General features: G+C 29.5%; 1 protein-coding gene across 5 annotated transcripts; it reads left to right on the forward strand.

Moving 5' to 3' along the window:
- Positions 1-67: 67 nt before the first annotated feature.
- Positions 68-21,402, forward strand: gro (groucho). Of its 5 annotated transcripts, none has more exons than XM_065498629.1 (15): positions 68-860; positions 924-1,113; positions 1,387-1,481; positions 8,825-8,888; positions 8,962-9,006; positions 9,068-9,205; positions 14,199-14,231; positions 18,006-18,212; positions 18,283-18,378; positions 18,973-19,029; positions 19,212-19,394; positions 19,463-19,737; positions 19,802-20,475; positions 20,547-20,746; positions 20,826-21,402. In XM_065498629.1, exons 2-15 carry the CDS (start codon positions 1,078-1,080, stop codon positions 20,931-20,933), a joined length of 2,211 nt encoding a protein of 736 aa, XP_065354701.1. In that variant the 5' UTR covers positions 68-860; positions 924-1,077; the 3' UTR covers positions 20,934-21,402. The 5 variants fall into 5 exon arrangements, with proteins under 5 accessions (XP_065354701.1, XP_065354702.1, XP_065354704.1 ...); XM_065498630.1 differs by having other exon boundaries at positions 14,202-14,231; XM_065498632.1 differs by lacking the exon at positions 18,973-19,029.
- Positions 21,403-22,598: the final 1,196 nt, after the last annotated feature.

The following is a 22,598-nucleotide window of genomic DNA, read 5'->3' on the forward strand; positions in this document are numbered from 1 at the left end:
TATTATTTTTTTCTCGTTCTCTTTGAGTTTATCATTTCATTTCTTTTGTCATCATCATTTTTCATTTTCAGCGTCATATTCGGCGTTGGCCAGGAAAAATTTCAGTCGTTTTTTTGGAGAAAATAATTTTTGCTTATAGTTTTTAAACGTGTTTAAATATTTAATCATGGAAAAGTGGAGAGTTTTCCAAGTAATTATGTATAGTTACAATGAATGTTTTAAAAATATTAAATGAAATATTCGTAAATAAGTTTTGAAAATTTCGCAAAAATACGCATGTGAAAAAATTAGCTATAATATCCGCCATTGTGAAGTTGAACAACGAAGTAGAAAAAAATATCAAGAAGAACGAAGAAGAAGACGACGACAAAAAAGGCTGGCAGAAAATAGAAGAAGCTTGGTTGGTGATTGCGCACACGCGAAAAATTGTGCAAAATAATAAAAATTCAATAAAACGTGAAAAAACTACTTAATTTTTGTGAAAAATATGCAAAATAAAACGTTGAAGTGATAAATAATATAAATTCAGTGAAATTTTTTGAAAATCTGTGAAATTAGTGCATCAAAAACACGCGAGGAAAATAACTGACAATAAAAAGTGGGCAGGCAGCAGAACAGCAGTAGCAGAATCGAAGCACCATCACTATACATTAAATAAAAAAGACAAGACAGAGGAGTCCCCCTGGTTAGAAAGAGGTGAAGAAGAGTAACGACATCGACATCTCAACTTACGACGTCTACTGCAGTAAAACGATAACCGACCTACGTTGTCGTCGTTAACGTCTTTTGAAGAATAAAACGAAGGAACAGGAGAAGAAGAATCGCTTTACGGATATTGTTTCTTGACTCGGGAGGTGGAGGTGTGTGTCCCAAATATCATGAAAATACAAATACCCTATAAACGAAATTTTATTTGCTTACAGATCGTCGAACGTAACATCTCTATTGCCCCCATAAACTCCCTCATCCATAGTCGGCATCATCTGTCTCTGCACAACGTTTCTCCTTCAACAATAGTTTACTACAAAAAGAGACCCTCGCCATTGTTTTACAATTTAGTTCTTCATAAACAAAAAAATGTATCCTGCACCGGTGCGGCACCCTTCGGCGGGGGTAAGTGATATGCAAACGGTAAAAACACACTCACACACACTCAACCTCAACACACATCCATCTACTACTAGTCACACTCCCACTCCTTCCACTTTGCCACCCATTCATGTAAAAATCAAAAACTACAAACATTTTTGTACTGCACTTCAAATGTTTATTTCTAACATGCAATTATCCTCTTTTCTTCCCATTTTTCTCTTTCTCTTTTATTCGACTGATTGTGATTTCCCCATTTGTTCGATTTGAATCTGAATTTTTGTGAATGCAATGCAGGGTCCACCACCACAGGGTCCTTTAAAGTTTACCATAGTTGACACATTGGAACGCATTAAGGAGGAGTTTAACTTTTTGCAGGCTCAGTATCACACGTAAGTAAATATTAAATACTTTTGTTAGTATTTTTATTTGTATTTGTTGTATGCAAACAAAAACAAACTAACACACATTGTCGTTCGGTCGGTCGGTTGACTGGTTTGTTTGTTTAGTCAATGGTGTAAATATTTGCTTTTCGTTTCTTTTTGCCAACTATTTCTGTTACCTATTTCGTAACATAAACTACAATTTAAAAGGATTAAATCGTAGACATTTTGAAAATACACTTTCTTAGTAATTTGCTATAGTAATTTGAATCGATCATATACAGTGGTGGCCACCAATTTAAGACAAATACTTGAATTTTTTTCATTAACTGAATTTTAAGTGCGATAGACCCAAATTAAAAGGACCTCTAAGGGTATGAAATTTATTATTAATGTTTCTAGTTTCTGAAAAATGAAAAATCGGTAAAACATATATGGACAAAGATATGTGGAAATACGTTGACCCACCTCAGCGAACATCCGCTGTTAATAACATATGACCGAAACTAATGGAACTAAAAATACGAAATTTGGTCCGAATATTTTATAATAATAAAATTATATAATGAGAGAAAATAAATGTGAGAAAATATGTTTATTTAAAAAAAAAAATGTTTGGTCAAGTTTAGAAAAATTTTATGTGTTCATGGTGAATATGTATGAATTGACGCAGTCGAATAAAACACACTTGTGTGTTAAAACAGTCCTCATGCATACATATTTGTGGAAATATTTGAAAAAATAATTGACAATTACATGGAATTTAGCAAACAATTTTTGTCTTAAATTCCTGGCCACCACTGTACATATTTATATAAAAAAATTTAATGTTTGACGTATTTATTTCATTTAAGCTGCCTACACACGGGTGATTTGTGAGTGTGATTTGTTCGTGTTCGACGTCTTGTTACTTGTTAATGGGGCTGTGCACGAACAAAATCACAAGTAATTGAAAATTTTCAATCACAAATCAGGCGAACGAATCATTCCGTGTGTGGCCAGCATTATTGAAACGATTTAAAAAAAAATTAAATATAGGTAGGTATATCAATACTTCTTTCTGTAAAATTAATTCGGTGTCCTATTACATTTTTTTTGATAAACTAGTAAATGGTATGAAATTATTCGATCAATCATTTCAATTTCTATATTTACCTTCGATTAATCTAACCCAATGTATTTTTGGGATCTATATTCGCTATAATTAAGGACTAAAATAAATTTTTGGAAGAGTATCATAATTCCTTTATATCAAGGTTCCCATTTTATAAAACGTAATTAGACAACAATTTTATTATTTTTTTCATATAAATTTCTTACGTTTGAAAATATTTCGTTTTAAGAAATGAGGTCCTCCATAAATAGCTTCCGTTGCCTGCTGAATAATCATATACATACTAGATATAGTAAATTTTCAACGAAAGCAGAAAACGTAGGCAGCACCAAAATTCCTATACTTTTATTTCCATATATAGATTTCTATTAATCATTGTAAAAATCGGATTATATAGTTGATCACGAAAAAATCGTATTCAGACCATGAAAATCGATTTTCGACCATAATCGTAATCGATCCTCACAAAAGTGTGTAGAAAAGATGTATGCTCATAAAACTTGTTTATATCCAATTTCATCATGATATTAATTATTATACGACAATTATGAATGTTCAAGTCATTTTCTGAGGGGGACATATTTATAGTTCAAAACAAGACAAAAATATACATGAACTATTAATATTAATTTTTATTGAAGTCGAAATATTTACGCACGAATAAGTGTAATTATTAAATTTTGTAAATATTATTGGTCTAGAGGTATTTTATTTGACCTTTTTATTAAACTTTAAAATTATATTTATTTAAGCTTAAGGTATTTTTTATAGAAATCTTTATGGTTTTACTTCTTATTTCAGTATTTCAATAGATTTGTTTATTCAATATGTATTTTGTATTTATTAATCCATATTGTAATACAAAAGCTATCCAGGACAAGAAAACGTATTACATATCCAATACAATATTTTAAAATAAGTTATTTTAAATAATTTTGCTTTAAAATATCGCTCATGTCATAACTCAAAAAATGTCAGTTATTAAAACAACTTATTAATATGCAATGGTGTTATTAACTCGAAATTTGGGTTCATTCTTTTGAAAAAATACTAAATTTCCAAATTATAAAACAATTTTCATTATCATATTTTTTGCTCACCTTAGTACATTAGAAGTTCAATTAAAATGTTGTGTTATGTTCCTTTTGGGCATTCGTCTTCGTTTCTTTATAGATGAAATATATATTTAAATTTTGTTTTCTCAATTTCTTGTTATCATTAATAACTTATATCTAAAAATTTTAGCACGAAATTGCATTTATTGCTAATGTAATGCAAACAAAATTGAATTAAAATATGTATTATGTATTGAAATAGATTTGAGAATTAGAATTAAGAAATGTCTGATTTTTAATAAAATTTTACTTTATGGTCATTATGGCTTTACATATTAAATTAAGATAATTAACGGGAGGATTTGCGCATAAATAATAATTTAAAAAATATGCACTTGTGCATAAACATAAAATAATAAACTATGGGTCGCCCAGTGCCCAAAAATTACACAACAACTATTTCAGTATTTATATTATACTATTAAATAGTTTTAAAATTATAATTCTTCTTCTGAGAAAACGATTCTAATATCTTGGGGTTAATAATTGTCATGCGACTTGACAGTGAAGATGGGTAACTGTGTATGTGAAGTTACAATTTTTTTTTTTACAAAATTGCAATAAAAAACGTGTTTTCATACAATTAATGAAATTAATTTAAAAAAAATGTTTTGAAATGATAATTTTCTTTCGGTAACAAAATCTCCTACAAATAGAAATTACAATAAAAAAATATGTTTTTGATACAATAAATAATATTCCATGCATATTTTTCAAGACAATTGACAATATTAAAAATTTAGATTAATGATATACCATAACAAATCGAATTAATCTACATGGTGTTTAGGCGTTCGAGAAAAAACATATCTTTGCATATAAATTATCACTAGGGAGCGGATTTATATGCAAATGCATGTTTTTTCTCAAACGTCCAAATACATGTGACTAATTATTTATCCGAATCACACATTTTGTTGTAAAATGACATCGATTTGTTAGAGTATATTTTTGCATATCTTATTGATAATGCATATTTTGTTATATTTAACATCAAAATGCATATTTATATGCATATTCAAGTTTTTAATAAAAACATTCACCCTTATCGCGAAACAACATTTCACATGAAATATGTTCCCTTTTCCCATTTTTCGTTCATAAACTTTGTTCACATGATAAAATTCCCCATGTTGTGAAATTTTTAAATGTAATTTTGTAAACAGTAAACAGCTGTTACGAACAAAATCAACTATTGTGAATGAAAAGTTTAAGGGAATATCACGATAGCAATTTTCCCTTCGAGGGAAATGGATATTTGATGGGAACATAAATTTCACATGTTTTTCACTTTAGGGTGATTATTTTTTTGTCGTCAATGGGAAACATATATGGAAACAATATATTGTCTGGACAAATTTTTTCGAATATGTTATAGAATTAGCATTAAATGTTATCGACTTCTTTCCACATCGAGAAACTGGCATTAAGTCTTCTCCATTTCTCTATCAGCAATTCAAAATTATCATTTCAAAACATTTTGCTTCAAACTATTTTATAGTTTTTTATGTATCAAAAATTCATTAAATGTATCGAAAACATTCATATGTTTTCATTTCAATTTCGATTTATAAGAGATCGAAAGATTTTGTAACTTCACATACACAATTACCGCTCCTAACAGTCATTTCCCAGCAGTTTTTGGAGACTATCCTGAACTTGTGATTTTACCTATAATTTAGGGTGACAGCTAGTTACACAACTAGCTACGTGATTATTTTTTACACATCCTAATCAGAGGGACCCTTTTGGATAACTGATGAATTTAAAAGGCAAGTCGCAAGATAGAAGCTCTTAAGATAATGGTTTTAAACAAGTATTAATACCAAGATGTTATAATTAATATATCCATCGTTTTCTCAGAAAAAAAGAAATAGTTAAAACTTTAACTAATTAATTTCTGGTATAATTTAAAGATTCCTAACAGCTGGGAACATTGTTGTGTATTTTTGGACATTGTGCGATCCATGGTAAATTGTTTTATGTTTCTGCACAAAAATATAAGAGTATATTAATTATTTAAATTTTTAGTTCATATTTTGATTTTTTTGAAGCATATTTTAGGCGCAGATTTTCCAATAATAAACGCATGAACATCCCTAATGATAATAAATGAAATATCATTAAAGGTATTTATAGACGGCAATATTGAGTATTAACACTTTTCAAATTTAAAATATTATTGAAATCTTTCGGTATGTCAAGAAATCGTTTCGAAAAATATATTTCTTGTTTACGCGATAGTATTACAAATATTTTATTTCTTTGTTCATTGATATTTTTCTGCTAACTTTATTTTTATTTTATATTTTCTTTTTGAATTGTTTTAAACCAATTTTCAATACCGACCGTAAATCAAAAAAATCATTTGTATTTTTTGAAAATCTAATACAAATTTTGTTTAGACGATGAAATTGTATTATGATACTTGAGTTTTTGACAAATATTAATACTCAGTATTGCCGTCTATAAATACCTTAATATAAATTAAATTATTGCTGTCTGCATCTACAAAATAGCAAGTATTTTGAAGAATTCGTTCATATTTTGTGTATTAAAATATATACATATTCGTTTTCTTATATTTCAAAACAAAATGTTCGCCTGGGATAACACAACACAACATTATTAAACAAGTATTTGTATTGGCATTTGTTGTGTATATTTGTATTTGTTGTTGTTTTATTATTTTTTGTTAACGTAAATAAGTTCAATTCAAAGAAAACTGTGTCAAATGTGTGTTTGTGTGCATTATTGTTATTATAAGCGCCTTGTTTGATAAGCTAGGAAAGGATCTCTTCGGTGGAGGGACAATTATGTGGCATACAAACATACAATCACACACATCCACACTTATGTGGAGTATCACGATTATATTGTCGAGGAGATGAGTAATAATAATAATGAAGAAAAATAAAAAATAAAACTAAAAACACCAACACAATATAATAAATAGTGCTGTCAACTTCTACTACTTTTGATTACTCGATGTTACTTTTCCTTTTAAATTTAAAAATCACTTTATTTCATTAGAAATTGTCAATGATAAGTTTCCCTACAGAACGATTTTTCTATAATTTTTAGTCTAAAGTACATATTTAAAATGATCGAGTAGTCAGTTTTTGATATCGAGTATCTAAAAACTACCCATTACTAAACACTTTACCGGCACTACAAAATAACAAACTCAGATCCGTCTTCTTCCTACACAAATGATGGAAACAAACACAACAAACGTGCAAAGCAATACGTTTTTGTTTTTAATCCATGAAGATTTTAAAATGTTTTTGGTTGGAAAATAACAACAACAAAAAATCGATGAAAAAACTCCAAATGAACCTATAATTGTTTTTATAAAGCCTTTTGTATGATTTACTCTCATTGTGATGTTTGATGTTTTCTGGTGTTTTTTTTTTTTGTTTAAGTTGTAGTTAAAGTAGCAGCATCCAAAACCAGTTTATTATTGTTCTCTGCTCTTTATAAAAATTCTGCAGCCTCAAAAAGTAAAGTAAATACAGAGATGAGTTGTTGTGTTTTGAAATGCTTTTACTGCCTGCCTTCTTGTTTGCTGCTAATGGCAGTGAATGAAAGAGTGCATTTGTTCTTGTTCTTATTAAAATAAGTGAATAAAATGGCGTTCAAAATAATTCGTTTTATTTAAAACGAGTCGTTTTGGCACAAATAAATGCCTTAATGTTTCTCCCACACAATTTTTGGGAAAACACTTTTTATTTATATACATTAATAGAGTTCCATTCGGAATGGTGTACATTTGATTCCATTTTTTCGCTACTCAAAAACTATTTGTAGGTATAATATTCAAAAGTACTTTTAATGTGAAGGCATTTTTTTCGAAAAAATTATATACATATGTATATTCAGGTATGTGATGAAAAACGATTTAATTAAATTAAATTTTCACATTACTTAAGGTAAACAGATGCAGACTTGCTTATTTTGTTGTTTTTTGTTATAAAAATGATCGAAATTCATCACGCCTAAATCGTTTTTGAGATTGATTTCAGTTTTGAAAACGTCTGTTTTTCATAAAATTGCATCAAATTGCCTAGTGTGAAAGGGGTCTAACATAAAGCAAATTACTAGTCCACCAATTTTTCTTATCTAAAATTTGGTAATGCAAAAAAAACACTAATGCTAGTGTACAGAAATGTTTCTCTAAATTGAAAGATTGAGTTACTGGTTTATTATATTTTGATTTATTTATTATTTTCAATAACCTACCATAATCGGTCAGAAATTTCTACATAATATTTTTTACAAAAAAAATGGAAAAAAAAATAGTTGAATGAAAATAGAAATAATGATTCTAAAAATACTAAACAGAAATTGTGCGTACCCAATTAAACAAAACACCCCTCAACTCAAATTTTATGTACATTTATTATTATTTACCTTATTATTTAAAATACATACAATGAAATGGCTCTTTATATGCCCTGGTGTTTTTGTGGCTAAAATGTAGGATAAGTATGCACATTTATAACACAAGACTAAAACAACACAGCAACAACCACAAGAGTATTGGATGGATATATCCACATATCAATTGTATTTTGCCGCAAAATAAGGCGTGTTCCTTGACTAAGTTTTTGCTACTGTTCCAAAAAAAAAAGAAACTGCTGACAAACTTCTACCGAACTTAATATTTATTCTGGTTTTTGTCCAGTATCTCATTTTATTTTCATATGATCAGAAATTTGTGTTCCTTTAAAAACATCTACAAACGGATATAAAATCAACTTGTCAAAATATTTAGTAGTTAAGCATTTTTAGGTTTTTTATCTTGTATATATTTATGTTTTAGTTGGAGGGTTATTATTATCAACTTATTTTAATATATTTTTTAATAGGGTCTTTATTTAAATCCAAAAAAAAAAAATATTCTCTTTAGAATCCGCTAAATTGCCATTTGCATACAAACATATTTTATATTAAATACATATTTAAATTTTTAAAACATTTAAAATATGTATAAATTTTGTTTACCTACTTCAGTTTAAGCAGTAAATTATAGACTAATTTTGTATGTTTCTTCAAATTTTTATGAAGCCAAAGATTGCCATAGATTACATATGCACATTAATATTTTCACTTTTTTACAGATTGAAACTTGAGTGCGAAAAATTGGCAAATGAAAAAACTGAAATGCAACGTCATTATGTCATGGTAAGAATTTAATTGTATACTGAAAAATACTTAGTTAAAATTTATCAAATTAATTTTTAATTATCCTTTATAGTATTATGAAATGTCGTATGGCTTGAACGTAGAAATGCACAAACAGGTATTTATATAAAATTCACATTAATCTATTTTTGTTAAATATTTGGGTATTTTTCTTATAGACGGAAATTGCCAAACGTTTAAATACTTTAATCAATCAATTGCTGCCCTTTTTACAAGCTGATCACCAACAACAAGTACTACAGGCTGTAGAACGTGCGAAACAGGTTACAATGCAGGATTTAAATCTTATTATAGGGGTAAGTTTACGAAATTAATTAAAACAAGCCTACATACTTCGAATATGATATATATTTGAATATTGTTCATATTACATACAGCTTATTAAATTAAAAGCAATTAACAACAAAGTCGTTTCTATAGAGTAATCATAATTTAATTACAATTTATGTTTTTCTTAAAGGAAATTGATTAATTTTTGGAAGTCATATTTTTTATAACTACTATACCAAAAGTTCATCTGAAGAAATATGTAAAAAAACATATTTTCTAAAATTTATATTGAAGAAAAAAGGATTTTTCCAAAAAAATTAAATACATTGGCCCATAATCATAGTCAAAAATAAAGAATACTTTAAGAGAATTAAACTCAACTTTACTTAAGAGTGGACTTGGTCTATTATAGATAAGTTAAAGTATACTTCTGACGTTGAAGTCGACTGTAATTATAAAACTAGCTGAAGCTGTTATTAACTCGTTTAACAACAGCATCAGCTGTTCTTCGCCAAGTAAAAAAGTAAAAAATGTTTTAAGTTACAAGATATTGCCAGAGATTTTGCAATTATTAAACAGATCAATAAAATTAGTACTCAAATATCGAAAATATGATATTAATTTTATCTTTTCCATTTTTAAACCACAAACAACTTAATTTCTTTAGTTGTCCCGGTTACTTTTCAATTTAAAACATACATTAATTTTGACTATAGTTGCAAAGGGAACGATATCACAAAGGGAAAGATTATTTCGGACGGCTGCCTGAATACCAATAGTTGCAAAATAATTAAAAGCTGGTTTTTATTTAAATATTTTTTTTTTAAAAAGAACCGACTTTAGTGTTTGACTACGATTATTGGCCATTATCATGCAACAAATAAATTTTTGGTTTATAATATATGGGATTACAGGTTGAGACCGCTTTCTTGATTTAACGCATATTTACAGATTTAATGACATTACGATATAAAGTTTACAGTGCAAAATTGTAAACAGGATGGAATAAAAATAAAATTGAATAAAATACAATACATTTTCAAAATTTAAAAAAAAAATTATTTAAATTTTTGTTTTGGTCTTAAAAAATTACCACTGTAGAATTATTAAATAACATAATAGAAAACTCCAAAATAAATATTTATAAGTTAATTAATAATTTCAACTGATATCAGTTTGGAAATCTTTAATTTAAGATTTAAACATCTTTTTACCCCATTATTTACACACTTCCTCGCATTCTAATAATGTTTTTAAACCAAAACTCTTACAATAATTTTTGAATAATAGAATTTAACTTTCTCAGTTACTATTTAATTATGTAAATCTGTGGCTGAGTGGACCAATTTTAATGTTATTATTCTCAATATTTTTAAAAATTTCTATGGCTGGTTAGCCAAATAATTTAATCTAAATAATTTATGCGAATATTTGAATGATTTTAGTTTTGTACTTATATGATCTCAAGCACAATTGCTATGTAATATAATTATTTTGGGTATTTTAGTTTTGTTTTACTAATAAACGAAAAAAAAAATTGTGTTGAATTTTCTACCACTTGTACAGTATGCATACATATATCGTTAAAAATACTGTTAAACGGAACCATTCCTTATACAGACAATATATATTTTTAATAATATTAGGGTGTTCAAACCATATTTAACCAAATTGAAAGAATTATAATAAATAAAAATAATTTAATTAAAGTTTCTGTGTTCCCTTCTTTTATTCGATATCGAATAAGGGAACCTAAAAATAAATCCCTCAGGTCTGTCACAATTTCGTTTGCAATATTATCAATTCCATAATTATTATTTCTATCGATTTTGTAGCTTCTTCAGATAATAATAATTATGATTTTATTTGGCAACGTATTATCAAGTTATTGGTAATGAAATTGATTTCACTTAGAACACTGAAAGTAGTTTTTACGTGTTCCCATCTTGTGTAGTGGTAGAGCTCGCGGCTCCCGGGATTAGGGCGCCACTTATAAATTACGACGGGAATATGCTTGTCGTAGTACACTCGCGCGGAGAGAATCCCATCAGTACTCAACTAAAACGATTTTATTAGGGGCCAGTATAAACTCTACTCAGGCTAATAAAACCTTTAGTTGCTCATTATCAGAAGAAGGCAAACCAAGAGAGTTTGCCTTCTCTATAATAATATCTCAAACTCTTTTCTCCGAGTTTGATATATTATTTATGACAGGCTAAATAAGATCTTACTTATTCGTCGGTTGCTGGCTGATTCTCTATTTGTTCACTAGTGAATGCACTCCTTTTATAGTGCTGATCACCCACTCATACATACACAATACTAATAACACAGCTGTGTCATGGTTGCTCTTAAGCGTACGAATTCATTTTAGCATTGCTGCTTCCCTATTTACTTACGTTACGCAAATTGTTATTACAAATAACTTTTAGATAAATTTTAAATGACAAAAAAGAAAAAGTTTGTTTATTTATTTACATATCGTACTCGTTCAACAATACTGTATTAACTCAAAATTTAAAAATTTTCAGTAGAGGGCAAAAACTGTTTGTGATTACATCTTAAGAGAATTTGAAAATCCGAATACATCATAGTAAGCATATTCCATTTGAAAATATATTTACATTGATTTTCTTTAAAATTTTTGCAATTATTGCAAAATAAATCTATTTTTTGAGTTACTACCATTTTTCTGGAACTTCTCAATATTTTTTTGTATTATTTTATCAACAAAACAGCATCAACTCAAAATACAACCAAATTTATATAAAACAATTTGATTATTTTTAACTTGAATAAAGGCTCAATTCAAAATAATAAATTTTTTTATGAAAATATATGATGTATTTCTATTTTAATTTTTGTATTAACTCAAAATAATACCTTTTTGTTGATACAAGATAGTCACTAATTATCACGAAAATGGTGTCAAATGTGGTTTTTAAGATGAAAGAGTAATCGGAATACGTTGAAATTTTTACAGTTGATAGATATTGATGTTGTTAGTTGATTTCTTGCAAAAAGTGAATTTTTAAAAATTTTGAGTTAATACAGTATTGTTGAATGAGTGCGATATGTATGATATGTGTAGCAAACACAAGTCCTCACGACTTTTGCTCGTCACAAGCCTCTCCTCTCACAAAAACAAATACATTATAAGATGTCGACGCTGTACAACCCACTTCTTTCTACTCCTACTCTGTACTTAACGCCATTTGCCGTCTTCAATATTTTTAACCTCTCGTTAGGCTTCCGTCGCTCAAGAGCTTCTCTTATGGAATGTGCAACAACGATTGGTACTTTTAAACCGCACTTGTCTTCACCAAAACACTTTTCAGACTCCTCAACGCCTGGTTAGCAACCACGAATTGCTTCTGCTACAGCTGGAGAACGTCTACTAGTACAGCCAACGGTGAAGGCAAAGTTGGGCTTGTTGATGTTGGAGTTTGTGAAGTTGGATTGGATGTAATCATTGTATTCTGACATAGTTGGACTATTTGCATCATCTGGTTCAACTTGGTCAGGGGATTACCTATCTTGATGTCCCCGGATACGTGGGCTAGAAGTAACTATAACCGAGTGATTTTGGGGAACTTCAGGGCTTGGAGCCTTATCTTGAAGGATCCCGTCAAGTAATAATGGGCGGCAATCCTATTAGCAGTTTTCGTATGACAAGTGACAGACTGCGGGTAAATCGTGGTTTTCTTGTAGTGCTCGGCACAAAGTTTCCATGGATTGGAGTCATCATCGTTGATATTACGTGGGAAGTGACTACAGTTAACCATTATTCATGCTGTAATCAGAATGTTTTTCAGGTGATTCAGCATCTTCTTTCTTTCGTATAATGTATTTATATAATTTTCAAGCTCTTGTGTATGGTCAGCTCCAATTCCATAATCGCTTGCATCTGTCTGGAGAGTGAACGTTTCATTAAAGTCGGGACAAGCTAATACGGGTGCAGTTGTTAATTTCTCCTTTTAGTAGTTGTGTGAGAGGTTGGGCAATTTTGGAGATGTCTGGCACAAATCTTCGGTACCAAGAGGCAACTGCCAGAATAGTTCTGATTTATTTAATATTCCGCGGATTTATTATATGATTTATTTAATATTCATTTTCTTTATCGCGGCTACCTTGTCCGGATCAGTATGAGTACCATTTCCAGGTAAACAATAGGTCTGGTTGACGGCATCGATGATAGCATAATTTGTTTGGGCATATCTGATATTTAATAATTATTTTGTGTATTCCTATATTTGAGAGCCCAGACAGTGCAATTCTAGGTCTAACATAATTTTTTTCAAATTGTACGCCTTCCGTAATTTGTTTCCGTGATATATCTGCCAAGATTAGTTCCAGTTCTTTGTTTACCTTCTTGCTTTACAAAGTCGGCTCTTATAAATTTTCTGCTGGCATCAGTACCATTGGTAGAGGTTATTAAAATTGATCAACTACGGAATATACTTCTAGTAGTACACTCACGCGGAGAAAGGCATGACTAAAACGAGAATAGACTTCCTGTATGACGATCTCACGTCTTTAGCCACAACAATTCTCTTTGAAGACTACCATGGGCGTCAACAAGAGGGAGACGGTAGAGTATGTTTGGAAACGGGTAGATACTCAACTAACACGGTTTTATTTGGGGGTAGAGCTGCAACTCCTATTCAGAAGAAGGCAAACCAAGAGAGTGGGTGTCCAAGTATGTATATATTCGTTATGTTCGAATAGCTTTTGTTTAAAGAACTACCATAACATAATGTGAATCTTAATTTCATATGTGAATTTGTTGCATATTGTATAGTTTTCAAAGTATATTGTAGTATCTTAATTTATATAATGGTGATTATCTGTAGAAACGAGTTTCGTTTGTGTAAATTGGTTTGACAGCAGACTTTATTAAGTTAACATTTTGTTTATTTTAAATATTCAAAGTAAATTATTTATTTTTCAATTATTTCCCTTATAACATAACATATACATTTTGTATGACACTGGTTGCACCTTTAACCATAAATGTAGCAGCAACATCAGCAAGGAATGCAACAACTTATTGTAAGTTTTTTCCTTTTAATTTAAATTTGTGTTCTCCTAGATTCTTTATACATACATATATACATACATATATAGGAAGACTTGTTTTATTTTGTTTCGACCCAAAAACGTTTTAAAGTTTTAAAATAGCCACTTATTTGATTTTTTAAAATTCAAATCATTTATTCTACTGTTAAATGCGCATTTTATGGTGTATAAACCGGCCCTATATCGTATATGGCTCATATTTTATAGCCCATTAAAGGGCATTTTGTGAAAAATTAGCTATTAAATTAAATAACTTTGAAACATTCGATTAAAAAAGGGAGCATTTCAAAATTGCTTCAGTTTTATCTTTTATTTTATATAAATTGTGTAATAACTTTTGACTTCCAACATTTCTCGTAACGTTAACTTGATTAAGGCTCCATTAGCATAGAGAATTATACATAGAGACGAGACACTCCTATTTGTCAAACAAAAATACAACAAATCATATGTCTGATACAAAAACAAAATACATTGACTAGCATGTATTTTGTTCTTGCCAGAGATAGGTTTTTGACAACAGACTTAGGTTTCTGACAATTGCGTCTCGTCTCTATGTTACTCTATGCTCCATTAGTCATTGCGTTTTAGTTTTTTGTGATTAGTTTTACGTAGCAGCTGTTTTTGAAAATAAACAAAACAAAACAACTCTGGTTTGTTTTGGCGCTTTTAAAACATAATAATTGATAACAAAAAAAAGATAAATTTAATAAATAAAACCGAACTTTTTAAATTTGATTTAATTCAAAACAAACATTTTTTTAATACAAATGGTTTTGAGCAAAAATAGTTTTCTTTGTAAATCTATTAGTGGTCCAATTTGGTGACTTTCGCAATTTTTTTTTTTGATAATTCCAACGCCAGAATATTTTAGTAGTTTATAATGTTTAAATAAACTTTTTAAACACAATTTTTATTATATAACTGATTAAAAGAATTTGAGTATACATATATACATGTAGAGTTATAATTTTTACATAATAATAATAATACTATTTTCGATTTTTATTTTTAATTTTTGAACACGTGTCCATCAACTGTCTTTCAGTTGTTTTAATTTTTTCTGTATAAGATAGCTGTTGTGAGGTGTCACTTAAAGTTGTGGATGAAATTCTGTGTTCAACAGATTTATCCTCAACTTTACAGAAAACCTAACGCCGTACACAACTTACCATAAACTAAAAAGAAAACAGCTGATTCGTTACGGAACAGAACGAACAAACTAATTAGGCTTATATTGTAGCTGTTATCTTCATGAGCAATGTCAATTTTTACTTCATTCCGCATTAAAACCCTTATTTACCTAAACTTTAAATGTACTAAAATGCACAGCTTTTCATAGAAAATCGTGAATGTTGATATAGAAATCCCTTTTTGTAATTTTCACACTAACTGAATCCTTTCAAAAGATACCATGTTTGTTAAAATCGAATGACGCGTTCCAAAGTAAGTTTATCCTGAACATTAGAATTCTATACGATATGAACCATATACGATATGGGTCTGGTTTATACGCCATAAAATGCGCATCTAGGAGTAGAAGTTTACTTTGAATTTAAAGAAATTCAGAGGTGGTAAAAATCGAACCTGGGTCGAAATAAGGATCACCATCATCAGCTTTTTAATCCGAAATATTGTTAATGTATCTTTATAATTGTGTATATTGTGTTGTCTGCTAAATTCAACCAACAATGCTTTTGGAACATTCCATTATACAATAATCCATCCACCCATCTACACACATACTACTCGTACATGCATACATACATTTTTTGATTGTTTATTTGTATTTATCATTTTATCTGCTGTCAAATCTTTAGAAATGTCTTATTAATTAATTTGCTTCCATTAATCAGTCAATTAACATTAAACGCTTGTAGGGCAAGTTGCTGATATCATTTAACTGCGAGTGTAATGACATAACTTGAGAATAATTTCAAGTAAGATTCTATTATTTTAAAATATAAATAATATACATATATCTGAGTTATGACGGTCTTCTCGCATATAGGTGATATGTAATGAACGAAACTTAAACCTTACTCGTTATCTAGTTCCTATAATAAAAGTAAAAGAATGCTAATAAGATATAAAAAGATGAAACGTGAATTTGTGTTTTTATTTTATTATTAATTTTATATCTTGAAATAGATTTGTTCTTTTGTTATATGAACATTTTTGGATATTCAGGGAATTGGTCCAGTTTGTGTATTAGTATCTAAAATAGTTATTCCAATATTAGAATTGTATAACACGATTGAAGGAAAATAGTATAATGGGCAAATTATATAATATATTTGTATGACATTATGAGAACATTTCCTTTATGAGATCCGCCAACAATAGTATTATTTCAAATCAAGTTTGGATTTTTTTGTTAAAAGAAAACGCTAATTTGGATTATTTCGGTAACGGAATTCTAACAATAACGGAAATTTTAATCTACCTTATATTATTATTATTTATTAATAGATAAATATAAATATAATCTTATATATAAATAGGCCACACGTTTTTTTGTGGTACACTTTTAAGTATGTTATTGTCCACCAATATTGATGAAACATATATGGTTTTAAAGGTTATTTTCTCTAGATTTGCAGAACATAATTTTTTTTAAATTCTTTTCATAAAAGTGGTAAAAAGCGTTTAAAAGTGGTCGAATTTCGGCCACCGGGCGATCCTAGTGTGTACATAAATATATTGTTTTTTTATAATTCAATTATTTTATAATACATATCTATATTAGGCTGAACATTTGTGTTGTAAGCCTGATTGGCATAGTTATAATTTCAATTCATTGTTGGAAAAAGTATAAATCCATTATTTTTTTTTTTTTAAATTCAAATTTAGAAATCAAATTCGTTTACAATTAGTTTTCTATAGTTTAAGCAAACTATTATGTATTTATATACAGTGATGGACTTAAGTATAGGCACAAGCGGCATTTTAAAAGAAACTGAAAATTTTATTTTATGATTAAATTATAGGAGTATAGGTTGTACATTAAAATAGTAAGCATGCAAATTAAATACATCTTCTTTGCAAACAAGTTATTAAAAAAAACATTAAAAAATTCATTATTGTACTGGACAAAAGTATAGGCACAACTATTTGTACAATAATAAAAACGCCTATTAACATAAATTTAATATTTCGTTGGCAGTCTTTTTTACTGAATAAGTCTATTTGGCATGAAGTGGACTAACATTTTGGTTCTATTTTCGCCTATGTTATGTAATTTTTCCATGAAAACAGCTTTAAGCTCAGTCTTATTTGAAATTGGGCGTTTTTGGATTCTTCGCTCCAACTCCTCCCACAAATGGTTTAGGTCTGGGGACTACAGACCTCGTGTTGTTTGTGTAATATTTGTTTTACAGTTTTTATACTCGCATTATAGTAAAATGGCTAAGAAAGCTAAAAGATATTTAAAATCCACCGATAGAGTTGAGCAAAAGGTTAACCATACAGTTCGAAGAGCTCATACAAATTAAACATACTCTAAAATTACTATAATTGAATTATTTCGAAAATTAGTAAAACATTAAACAAATTTCGGTTTGCTTCGTATTAGCTCGAATATCAGGTTTGGTTTTTGTCTATCAATTGAAAAATACATATAAACTATTTTTTAGATACTAATAAATAAAATTGGAAACATCAATTCTACGTAAAATATGAAAAAAAAAAATAAATTGCAAATGCCTATGATATATATGTATATATAATATTGTTTTTCAATGCTAGCAACAAATACATGTGCAGCAGGTACCAGGAGGTCCTCCACAACCAATGGGTGCATTGGGACCACTTGGCGGCCCATTTGGCGCTTTAGGAGCTTCGATGGGTTTACCACATGGACCTCAAGGTTTACTTAAAGCACCCCCAGAACATCATAGACCTGATATAAAACCTGCAGGTCTGGAGGGTCCAGCCAGTGCCGAGGAAAGATTGGTGAGTATTCAATCGGTACAAAAGCTAAGCCAATATAGTATTTCTAAACATTTTAATTTCATATTTGCAGCGCAATTCGGTTTCTCCAGCCGATCGTGAAAAATACCGAACGCGATCACCTCTTGATATCGAAAATGACTCTAAACGTCCCAAACAGGAAAAATTGGTGAGTACAAATTAAAAATATTCACATAAATTTTAAACCACTCTTTTAATTTTTGTTTTGTTTGTTTCTAACAAAAAAAGAGTGTAGAATTTCTGTAGATTAAATATAAAAAAAAATTATGTTAAAATTAAACAAATAATAAAGCTCAACTCACCATTAAATACGAATAAAATTAATCAAAAATAAAGATTAGGTAAAGGTTTTGTTTGGCTTACTTGCTCCCTTATTCTCTCTCTGTCTATCTCCCTCTTGTTGCTCGCTCAAATCACTTGTATTTAGTATTTTAGTATTACGATGTAGATTATAAAGTGATTCCTATTTTAACATGGATTCATTGCCTACCTCCCCTCTCCTACATTTTCAAACATTTGATGAAAATTAATTTATCCAGCTATTATTAGTTCTCCTACTTTTTTACTAGTTAACTCTTATTTAACCCCATTTAAGTACATAGATTATAAATATCATCATATGTTTTATTTTTTGTTTTAAATTCTAGTTGTAGTGTTTTTTTTTTCTTGAGAATTTAAAAAGTGATAAAAGTGTACGTTCGCTTGTTAACACATTTTATTTTATTTTTCAAAATTTTTCCAGGAGGATGAAGGAGAGAAAAGCGATCAAGATTTAGTCGTAGATGTTGCAAATGAAATGGTGAGTTGAGTTTCATTGTTAAACATCTCTGCTAATAATAAACAATCAAATATTCTTTTAAAACTGAAATGTTCTTAAACTGAAATGAAGCAAAACTAATATTTAAACACAATTGATTTTATAGAATCATTAATTAGTTGTAAATTCCTTCAATAAACATGCGGTTTTTTATTTTATTAAAGGAATCGCATTCTCCACGTCCTAATGGAGAGCACTTGTCTATGGAAGGGCGTGATCGAGAGAGTCTTAATGGTGAACGATTAGATAAACCAGGCAGCAGTGGTGTCAAACCACCGACAGACAGGCCACCATCACGTTCAGGCTCTAGTTCATCACGGTCAACACCCAGCCTTAAAACAAAAGATGTAAGTTGTATGATTAATGTCAATATGTATGATAATGTACATTAGTGAATTCGTTTCTATTAATTAAGATGGAAAAACCAGGAACTCCGGGTGCTAAAGCTCGCACTCCTACTCCAAATGCAGCGCCACCAGCTCAGGGCGTTAATCCCAAACAGATGATGCCACAAGGTGGTCCACCACCGGCTGGATATCCAGCTTCACCGTATCAGCGTCCAGCTGATCCTTACCAGAGACCACCCTCCGATCCGGCTTATGGTAGACCACCACCTCTACCCTATGATCCGCACGCGCACGTTCGAACCAATGGCATTCCACATCCGACTGCGTTAACCGGTGGAAAGCCGTAAGTTTTTTTAATTCTAAGTTTGGAAAAGAATATGCAATTTACATTATAATATATTTTTTAGTGCGTACTCCTTCCATATGAATGGTGAAGGAAGTCTACAGCCCGTTCCCTTTCCTCCTGATGCCCTAGTGGGTGTAGGCATACCGAGACATGCCCGTCAGATCAACACTTTATCACATGGCGAAGTTGTTTGCGCAGTCACTATATCCAATCCCACAAAATACGTTTATACAGGAGGTAAAGGTTGTGTTAAGGTGTGGGACATTTCACAGCCGGCCAACAAAAGTCCCATTAGCCAACTGGACTGTCTGCAACGCGACAATTATATACGTTCAGTGAAACTGTTGCCCGACGGACGCACTTTAATTGTTGGAGGAGAAGCATCAAATCTATCGATATGGGATTTGGCCAGCCCAACACCTCGTATAAAAGCTGAATTGACATCCTCAGCACCCGCATGCTATGCTCTGGCTATTAGTCCCGATTCGAAGGTGTGCTTTTCATGTTGTAGCGATGGTAACATTGCAGTCTGGGACTTGCACAACGAAATTCTAGTGCGTCAATTTCAAGGTCATACAGATGGTGCTTCTTGCATCGACATTAGTCCGGACGGTTCTCGTCTTTGGACTGGCGGTCTAGACAATACCGTCCGATCATGGGATCTACGCGAGGGTCGCCAACTACAGCAACATGATTTCAGTTCACAGATATTCTCATTAGGATATTGCCCAACAGGTTTGTGTTGATTCATCTAATCTATAATTTTATTCCATTCGATATTAATCCTGCAACTGCTCCAATTACAGGCGATTGGTTGGCTGTTGGTATGGAAAATTCCCATGTCGAAGTTCTACACGCTTCTAAACCTGACAAATACCAACTGCACTTGCACGAAAGTTGTGTGTTATCATTACGTTTTGCCACATGTGGCAAATGGTTTGTCTCCACCGGTAAAGACAACTTACTCAATGCCTGGCGAACACCCTATGGCGCAAGTATATTCCAGGTATATATAACACACACTCTATAACAATCATACATACATACATACATGCAATCAATCAATACTTTCTCATTCATTTCAGTCCAAGGAAACATCATCGGTACTTAGCTGCGACATATCAACAGACGACAAGTACATTGTGACGGGTTCCGGAGACAAAAAAGCCACAGTTTACGAAGTTATCTATTAATGGGTTTTCGTACATCTATATATATATACATACGCATACATACATATAGTTTTCATAAGAATCATGCAAAAATATTGGTGGTTTTCAATTAAAATTGCTCGTTTTGTATTAATTTGTATTTGCTTCCTTTTCCTCCTTGTTTTTTCTTTTCATTTTTGTTGTTGTCAAATGACAACGTTTTTGTTGTTAAATTTGGAATTCTTATGTGAAACGGAAAGTTAAAATTACGACCGACAGCTATAGAATTAAATTTGAATAATAAAAATAAAACATCAACAAATCAATCATGGGATATGAATAATTAATAATAAAATACATCCTTTTATAAAACACATTTACACCACACACATAAAAAAAGTATAAGCATCAACATAACAAACAACAACAACATCTTGATTATATATAGATATTCTTTCTTAGATTTAAGTATTTAATAAGTCTTTAATAAACCTAAAAAACAAAAAAAAAACATTGAAGATTAAGATGAAAACTGTATTGAAAATAAAAAAAGGAAACAACAAAAATTAATCCCAAAAGCAACCAGTAAAAACTTGGAAAACAGACAAAGCGGCAAAAACATCTATCATAATCCTGTAAAAATTAAAGAAACGATACGAAAGTTAAAAGCGAATCATTTTAAATATTTGCACTTTTCTTAAAAGAAATAAAAGTATAACTCATTTTGAAATAATTAAGAAAAATGTTCAACAACAACAACAAACAAAGCAATTTGTGAATTTTTCCATTTACTATTCTTATGCTCAAAGAAGTAAGAACTGTTTGTTTATTTGCAGAACAACAATGAATGATATGATTAACAAAAGTTTTCTTAATTATTTTCTCATTGCAGTTTAATTTGTTATTTTCCTTTATATTTTTTTTTTATTTTGTAACTTTAAATTGTAAAACATTAAAATAAAGTTTAAAACAAAATTTATTATATATAAAACAAAAATATTTTAAATTTTAATTCATAAAAAAACGAATAAATTTATAAAAAAGTATATATATAAATATATTAAAACAAGAAAGTTAAAAAAAGAACACACACAATTTATGCATAATGCTCTAATAATTAAGTCTTAACAATATACATAAATACAAAAGAAAAAATAATAATTTATAAATAAAAAGTATAAAATAAAAATATAAATTAAGTTGTGTAAAAGTGAAAGAACTTACAATTTCATTTCATATTAATAAAGAGGATAATGAGGAGAAATAAAGGAACGATGATTAAATTTCATTAATATTAATATAAAAAACTTTAAATACATTATACAAATATGTACTATATGCGAGTATATAGTAGCAGTAGAACAAAAAACAAAACAGACTTAACTTCACGTATACAATTTGCACTTTTTAACAGACCTCTTTCCTTCCTTTTCCTTTCGCTCCTTCATCTTTTACCAAATATTATACCTCTTGTTATCTATCCTCCAACTCCTTGTTTTTCTTTTTTTCTTTGTTCAATGCAAAAATTTATTTTTAGTCGTTAGTTTACTATTAGGAACCTAATACACATACATACATATATATGAAACATACATACAAATATAAATATTAAAGTTAAGGGCAAATTAAAAATAAAAAATGGGAGTAAAACAAAATGCATTAGAACATAAAAAAAGAAATATTTAATATTTATTTAAAAAAGAATTT

The sequence above is a fragment of the Calliphora vicina genome, chromosome 1 (assembly GCF_958450345.1).
Source record: "Calliphora vicina chromosome 1, idCalVici1.1, whole genome shotgun sequence".
Taxonomy (NCBI): Eukaryota; Metazoa; Arthropoda; class Insecta; order Diptera; family Calliphoridae; genus Calliphora; species Calliphora vicina.

Coding starts and splice junctions, on each gene's coding strand:
- gro (XM_065498629.1), top strand. CDS start 1,078: ATGTATCCTGCACCGGTGCGGCACCCTTCGGCGGGG. Junction 1,482..8,824: donor TTGCAGGCTCAGTATCACAC/GTAAGTAAATAT, acceptor ACTTTTTTACAG/ATTGAAACTTGAGTGCGAAA. Junction 9,206..14,198: donor ATTTAAATCTTATTATAGGG/GTAAGTTTACGA, acceptor CCATAAATGTAG/CAGCAACATCAGCAAGGAAT.